The following is a 7,806-nucleotide window of genomic DNA, read 5'->3' on the forward strand; positions in this document are numbered from 1 at the left end:
AATGCAGCTGAGGCTGCCCCTTCTGCTGAGCCATGAGGGCACCCTCTGAGGGGGCACACACCAAAGGTTTGTCAGTGTACCTTTACTGTCACTGCTGTATTGCACAGAGACAATAGCAGTAAAATTCTCCCTGCAGTTTTGAGGAAGTTCCTATATAGTCTAGGCTTCTTGTTTTACTGTGTTTGCAGACTCTCTGCAAATGCCTGTCACAACTCCTGTGCACGCACTCCATTTCCCTGGAGGTTCAGAAATCAGATTAGACTGTAGCACCAGGGTTCTCAATTTAACAGTGCAAACACCTCAGTGGAGCACATGGCGTTGCAGCAAGAGGTGTCTGCTCCTTTCCCATCATAGCCCTCTTAATGCTCTGTTCTAATAGCCTTTCTCTTAAAGAGAAGCTTCCAGTCCCTGCTATTACTAATAAAAGAAATCTTTTCTCAGCTGAAAGTACTTAGTCACAGGTTACCTCTAAGCTGCTTTCTAAGAAAATCCCTGTCCTCCACTTTGCATTATAGGATTCTCCACTCCATTTTGCTCAGCATCCTTAACAGAGGCTGTGTGTGTGCCTGTGCAGGGACTCAGATACGAGCCAGCTGGGGTGTGTTGCCTGAAGGCTTCCTTACGCTTCCAGCAGGTTGTCTGGGTTTCCAAGCAACCAGGCCTTTCTCTCTTTCATTCTCAGCAGCACAGCACCAGCACTTGCTGTAGTCATCCAGCTCTCAGTCACCTGTTAGCTGGCTTACCATTTCTGATCTCTACCATCTCAAATTATCTGGATTCAGCATCAAATCTTCACCTCCTGAAACAAGCTTGGGATGATACTCAGAATGGCCTTAATCGCCCTTTATTAAGCTCATTAAAATGGGGTTGATACGGGAGCATTCAGTGTACTTTCTGGTCTTAGTGTCCATTTTTGCTTTTTTGAAGCTAGTACTGGCTAAACTTAGCCCATCCTTAGAAGGAAATCTTCCCTCTGCTCTTCCCCCTCTGGCTTTTGACTGGGATCAGCTAAACCTCTTTCATTGTTTACTGAGACCTGTCTCTGTGTAGCATTGTCAGCAGAGGTTTCAGACAGCACTAGTGCTCTATTCCTGGGCCAGAGCCAACTAGGTGAGTTAGAGGAAAAGAGGCAGTTCATTGCCCTCAGCTTAGAGGGCAGAGGAAGAGAAATGAAATGTCATTTGCAAATCTTCTCTAGGGTAAAAACTGGAGCACTGCCCTTGCCTCACACTCTGAGAGATGAGCATGTTTTGAATTTGTTTTGGGTTTTTTTTTGCTTGGCTCAGTCATTCTTTTGTGAAAGTGTTGCAAATCCTGTGATCAGAATGACTTGGAAGGAATACTACCAAAATAAAGTGTTAAAGCCAGAAAAGAATGTTTACAGATAGGCAGGCATTCAGATGGGTTTTTCTGTGAGTAGTTGTTTGAGAATGGAAAAGCAGGCTTTAAAAAATAGCAAGTAAAATAAGCATTAAAAAAATTATTCTCTCTTTTGCTAATTGTTAACAGATTGTCAGCAAACTCGAGCGAGAACGGGGGTTTGAAGAAGTCCAGAAACAGCTCCAGCAAGTAAAAGCCTTATTTGACGAAAAGAAAAAATGCAAATGGCATTGAGCAGAGCACTGACTCACAGCATCACTGTGGGGGATTTTAAATTAGCGCTACTGCTCCCAAAACTGTTTTGACTGACAATATGTACAGGGTTTGAAACGTTTGGACACTCTTCTCCACTCTGAGCATTCCAAGTAATCTACGATGGGGAACAAAATATGGGCAGGGTTACATATTCACACAGGAGCATGTCAAAGTGAACCTAATGTTGGCAGGGTCAGCATTTTTAGGTACTTGAACACACATAACCCTTTGGTTCAAAAATACTGTCTAGTAAGCTTTTTGCTTACTTCTAAACAAGGTCATAGGAGATGTGCAAAATACACTATAAGTTCAGAGTTGCCCACGTGAACTTGCAAGTTGCTTAGCTCTTTTTTTTAAGAGAAAAAGCTGATGTTTTGCCACATCCTTTCAGCAGCTTGGCAAACTGTGAGGGTGAGCTCCGGCTTTAGAATACGGGTCAGCTACAGTTTCCTTCCTTCCTTCCAGTCAAATGTTCGCTAGTTCCTGTTCAGAAAAAAAAAAACCAAACACAACAACAAACCCAATAACAACCTGGCACCAAAGTGGCACTTAGGATGTGTGTTTAATAGAAAAAGTGGGTCTGAGGTTTGAAGGCCAAATGCCACATGGCAGGACTTACCTTCCTTAGGTTAAAAATTCCATGTCCAAAGTGAAGCCAGCCACTGACGGGAGGAAATGAGGGGAGGCTTTTGGAGAAGGGCATTCAGCCACCATCAGTCTGTGTTTACATTTTTTACCTTTCCATCCTTAAATAAGCTGTGAAACACTTGTGAGCAGCTTCACAGCTGAAACTGCACTGCATCAGAACACTGCTGTGATTTGATGAAGCAGCTGACGATGGCTGCACTTCGGTGCACAAACCTGACCTCAGGTGCATGATCGGCCCATGGCAGCAGTGCTGACAGTCCTGGCCAGCCTTACCATCTGTGTACAAGGGCCTCACAGACCTAAAGCCAGCATGTTGGGGGGGGTCAGGTCAAAGGTTAGTTTAATAATATGTAAGAACAGGAGGACTGGTGTAATCTCTGACTGTGTATGAGAAGCTGATACAAATGTGCTGGGGTTGGGGTGGGGAGGGGTAACTGTCTGCCTTAGTCCGCCTGGGGTTTTTTGAGGCTTGGCCCTTTTGGAAAGAAGGTGCCCATTACATTTGCATTGGTGGCTAAAGTCGGCCCAGCTGGAAAGCAAGTGCATGGCTGTGCTGCTGGGATGAGGCTGGTGCACTGGCTACTGAGCAAAGCCAGGGAGGAGCAGCCATGGCTCCAGCTCTACCACAGCGCCAGCACAGCCCCACCCTCTGCTACAGAGCTAAATGCTTTGTCACCATGGACTCTGCTTCAGTCACAGGAGGCACGTTCTGAGGCTTAGATTTTGAAGTAAGGCATTGATGACACGGAGATCCGTTTCCATACACTTCTGGAGGGATCCACCACTGGAGGTGAGTGGTGTAGCACAGTGGCCCACAGGAGAGGGAAGAGCTGTCACCTGCCCGGGCAGTGGGAAAGGTACCATAAGGCTGTGAATGGCACAGAGGGCCCAGTTTGGTACAGAAAGCCAGTGCTGGGGCTGTGAGCAGCCAGAGCCAGCTGTGCAGGGCTCCCAGGCAGTGGAGGGTCCCACGGTTGGAGGAGCCCCACAGCTCAGGCCAGTGGTGCTAACGCTGCCTGCTCTGGCCACAAAGGCAGCTGGCATCAGGCCCAATCCCGCGGCTGGCCAGTGCCAGCACACACCAGCCACCTGTGGCAGGAGGAAGGCAGGCTGTTAATGTGGATGGAGAAAGGCAAACACAAAAACACCGTCCTGCTGCTCTGCCCCCTCCCTACCATGTGATTGCACAAGTTGTTCCTCTTGCATACCAGAGAGGGCAGCCACCAGCCAACCCATACTGTGATGGCTTTGTTGGTTTTTTTTTTTAATTCAAGTCTTACACTTGCTATTAAGTTTACACTTTATACTTGATGGAATGTATGGCTTTGTTCAGGAAACTGCACTACAATGTTGCAGTACTTTCAGCAGTTCTCTGCCTGGCACAATGTATTTTGATAAATTCAGTTTTAATCAGAAAAAAACCCACCCACCTCTAACCTATCTTGCCCTCTGTCCTAAAGGAGTGGACCGTGGCTTGACTGGCACTTAAGTTTAGAATACCTGCACGTAAGGGCTTGATTTTTATCGTTCTTAATCTAACATTTTAAAGCAGCATCAAATAAATAGAAAAAGCACAGTAGTTGATATTGAGGGAGAGGCATGAGTGGATTACACTTTCCAGTTAGTTCTCTTCCACTTCAGGTGTTTGCTGGCAGTGCATTCAAATGAACTGTGATAGTTTTGTTCAACAGTAACCTTCTGTACAGGCAGAAACAACAACTCCCAACATTTCTGCTTGAAAAGCTGTAAAATATAATCTGTTTGCGTGGGTCTGATCCTGTGAACTTCACTATATGTGTTTATATTGATGAGGAAATGAAAATCAGTCCTATTCTGTATTTGTACTACTGCTTGTTTGCTACAATAGCTTTAATGATTTCTAGAGATTAAGTATGTGTTGAAGCAGGCCCTGTAGCTTTACCTACAGCCTGGAATAGGATTATTGCCTTTTATTCAAGCCTCCTAAACAGCGTCACTCTGTTAGTAAACCATTTTTAAGTCATGCTGGGACTTTGTAACCCATCAAGTGGATCTCACGAAGTGATGTGAAGTATAATTAAGTGATTGTGGCTCTTTTGGTAGGTTTGGGTCAGCACACAAAACATTGACACACCTTCCGTATCTGCAATTTGCCATTACTGTTACACAGAAAAAAAGAACCACCTCTATTATGGGTATTATGGCAACACAACAGTTCTAATCACATCCTCAGCAATGAAAAACAAACTTCTCTTCAACTTACTTTCCCATGTTTACAGGCAAACTGCTATGGCAAACAGCGTGTTTTCTAACACTAGCTTACAGAGCATTATTTTGCAGTCATCTAGTTTGAAGTCAAACCTTACTAATGTGTAAAGTAATTCCTGTTGTACAGAAGTTAAATCTGTTGTTTAAAATGAATGGTTAAAAAAAGTGCAAATGACAAATACATGTTGGTGTTTGTATGGGTTTATCTAGAATAAAAGCATTTGGAGGTTGTTTGATTGTGTACTTTAAAGTGGTTACAAAAAAGCAAACACAGCTGGTAACGATGCAAGGTCATGCAAGGAATGGAGTGTAAGACATGGAGGGGCATCAGGTGAGAAATACTGCTGCAGCTGCAGCCCTGCAAGGCTTCAGGACAGAGCCATGCAGGTCAGCACAGCACACTTCCATCACGCTGAAATTGGGAAGAACAGGAACAAGAAGGTACAATACAACACCTGATGATGCTGGGGAGGGGAGGCACTGGCCTAAACCCCAGCAGCAGCTGAGCAGTGACCTCCTGCAGAGTCTGAATGGAGGGGGATTCCCTGGGCTGGAGGATTCCCAGCTGCTCTCCCACGTGTGGGAAGCAGCAACAGGCCAGGGACAGTCTGGTTGTGCAGTGCCTGCCACACCTCCACACAGCCTTTAGGATTTGCACTACAACTGCACTGCTTAAAGGCTCTGAGGGTGATGATACTTTTAAAAAGCTAAAAATGTTTAAAAGGATGATAACTGCATCATCCTTCTTTCAGGAGAAGGTGCTTCAGGAACACCTTATTCAGGAAATAAGCTTTCACACAAAAAGCCTGAGACCAACTGGGAAAGGCAGCCCACAAACCAGGTGCTGATCATCATTCTTCCTCCTGCTATTACCCTTTTTCTGCCCTCCAGGTCTTACCTAGTTTGTATAAACGTCCCCTGCCCCCTGACATCAGTGGGCACCTTGCTGACACAGCCAGAGCTGGGGACAGAAACATGAGGCTGCCAACAGCTGCTCTTTGCAACCATTCCATGCTGGTAGACACTGGTGACCATTCCATTTGGCAAAGCTGGCTCAGGCTGAGAGTTACTTTGTACAACTTCATCCTGCAGGAGGCAGCAGAAATAGCTTCTGTTACTTCTAATAGCTACACTCTTTTCCTCAGAGAAGTTTAACAAATTCCCCAAGAATGTGCAGCCGTGGTTTAGGAATGCCATTGCCCAATTTAGTGCTCCCACTGACACACTCCAAACCATGCTCTGCTCTCCCACTGCCTCACCTCCCCTACCCTGGAGCAGGATGGAGAGGAGAATTGGAAGCAGAAGAGGTAAATATCATGGGTTGAGATAAGAACAACTTACTGGAAACAGCAATGAGATAAGAAAATGATCAGTAACAGCAACAATACTGATGACCGAGGGTAGAAGGGAGGCAGATTCACACGTGGTTGCTCACTGCATGGAGCCTGGCATGCTACATGACCCAGAAGGATCCCCTTCCCCTGTTCCCGGAAAATGAGGTGGTGTAGAATAACCCCAGGTCCCAGCCGTGGCCCTTCCTGGCTACTGCAAAAATTAACGCTGTCCTGGCCAGAACCAGGACAAATACTTACACATTGTGTGGAAAATGAAAACTGCAGCCTCTGGAGAGAAAAGTTGAGTCAATGCCAGTGTCATTCTTCCACTATTCCTACAGTCTAAGAGCAATACCCAATAAATATTACAAGAAATTGCCCAGTGTATTCTCACTGTCCCATGCTTTTGCTGCAGTGCTTTGAAAACGAAGAACGACAAACCAAATACAAACAAACAAACCCCAAATAAAAAAATTCCTACAGTTCCAGGAACATCATCATTATCAGGTATAAATAAATAAATAAATTTAAGTAAATGATCCTTCACACATTTTCTTTACTGGACTGATAGTGAACTGAAAAAAAAAATAAATATATTCAATGGGGAATAAATATTTTTGTTGTAGTTAACAGAGTAGGAACAAATACAGCCTTACATTTATATAATGTGAAGGCAATTTGTTATACTAATCTCTGCTATATTAAAAAAACAATTACTGCCTATTTCCATTATAAAAATACAAGAGGCATGTTGTCAAGGTCAAAATACCAACCTAGATGTGGATTACAGCATTGTTAGTGATCAACACTGCAACCCAGAGTAGTATACATTAACTTTTACACTGAAGGAGCTAGATGATATTATCAAGTAAATATTAAAGGATTTCTTAAAAATTGTTATAATTTTTATACTAAATGTCAGTTTTATTTTAAACAACCCAAACCTTGAAAAATGTTTTTCAAAGTCTCTTGTGCTGAGATTATTTCATATTTTGACATTGTGGAAAAATACTGAAAAACACACCTTATCAAGAAGTCTTGGCAATAGTTCACAGAAAAACAGAATGGTTTATGTTGGAAGGGATCAAAGATCATCTGGTTCCAATCCCCCTGCCATGGGCAGGCACACCTTCCACTAGCACAGTTTGTGCAAAGCCGCATCCAACCTGGCCTTGAACATTTCCAGGAATGGAGCATCCACTACTTCTCTGGACAACCTGTTTCAAGTGCCTCACCGCCCTCACAGCAAAGAATTTCTTCCTAATATCTAAACCTGCCCTTTTTCGGTTTAAAACCATTGCCCCTTGTCCTGACACACTCTGGACATAGAAAAAGTCCCTTTCCTTTTTATAGCCCCCTTTAGGTACTGGAAGAATAATGGCTCCCTGAAGCCTCCCTTGCCCTGCTGGCCGTGTTGCTTTTAATGTGGCCCAGGATGTGACTTGCCTTCTGGGCCACGAACTCACACTGCTGGTTCACACCAGCCTTTCATCCATGAGAACTCCCCAGTCCTTCTCCGCAGGGCTGATCTCAATGTCTTCTTTTCCCAGTCTGTATATTTACATCTGGGATTTGCCCAACCCAGATGCAGCACTCTTGCACTTGGACTTGTTGAACTTCATAAGGTCCTCATAGGCCCACTACTGAAGTTTGTCCAGGTCCCTCTGGATTGCATCCCTTCCTTCTGTTGTGTCAACTGCAGAGCTCAGCTTCCTGTCATCAACCCTGCTGAGGCTGCACTCCGTCTCACTGTCTGTGTCATCGATGAAGGTACTGAAGAGCACCAGTCCCAAGACTGAGCTCTGAGGGACCCCACTCATCACCATTCACTACCTGGACATAGAACCATGGACTACAACTCTGGCTGTGTCCATCCAGCCAATTCCTTATCCACAGAATGGCTATTCATCCATCAAATCCATGTCTCTTCAATCTGGGGATC

General features: G+C 44.7%; 1 protein-coding gene and 1 long non-coding RNA gene across 2 annotated transcripts in view; one reads left to right on the forward strand and one right to left on the reverse strand.

Annotated features, from left to right (window-relative positions):
* PLXNC1 (plexin C1) overlaps window positions 1-4,761 on the forward strand; it is a 70,940-nt gene extending 66,179 nt beyond the window's left edge. The window contains exon 31 of the mRNA XM_010410946.3: window positions 1,510-4,761. Coding sequence (XP_010409248.2) covers window positions 1,510-1,614 — 105 coding nt within the window. The 3' untranslated portion in view covers window positions 1,615-4,761. The remainder of the gene's footprint in view (window positions 1-1,509) is intronic.
* LOC120411841 lies at window positions 4,716-7,098 on the reverse strand. Its single transcript, XR_005604392.1, has 2 exons — window positions 6,123-7,098; window positions 4,716-5,616 (listed from the first exon to the last, which is right to left on the reverse strand). It is a non-coding gene; the product is annotated as an uncharacterized LOC120411841 (long non-coding RNA).
* Between the last annotated feature and the right edge of the window lie 708 nt (window positions 7,099-7,806).

The sequence above is a fragment of the Corvus cornix genome, chromosome 1A (assembly GCF_000738735.6).
Source record: "Corvus cornix cornix isolate S_Up_H32 chromosome 1A, ASM73873v5, whole genome shotgun sequence".
Classification (NCBI taxonomy): domain Eukaryota; kingdom Metazoa; phylum Chordata; class Aves; order Passeriformes; family Corvidae; genus Corvus; species Corvus cornix.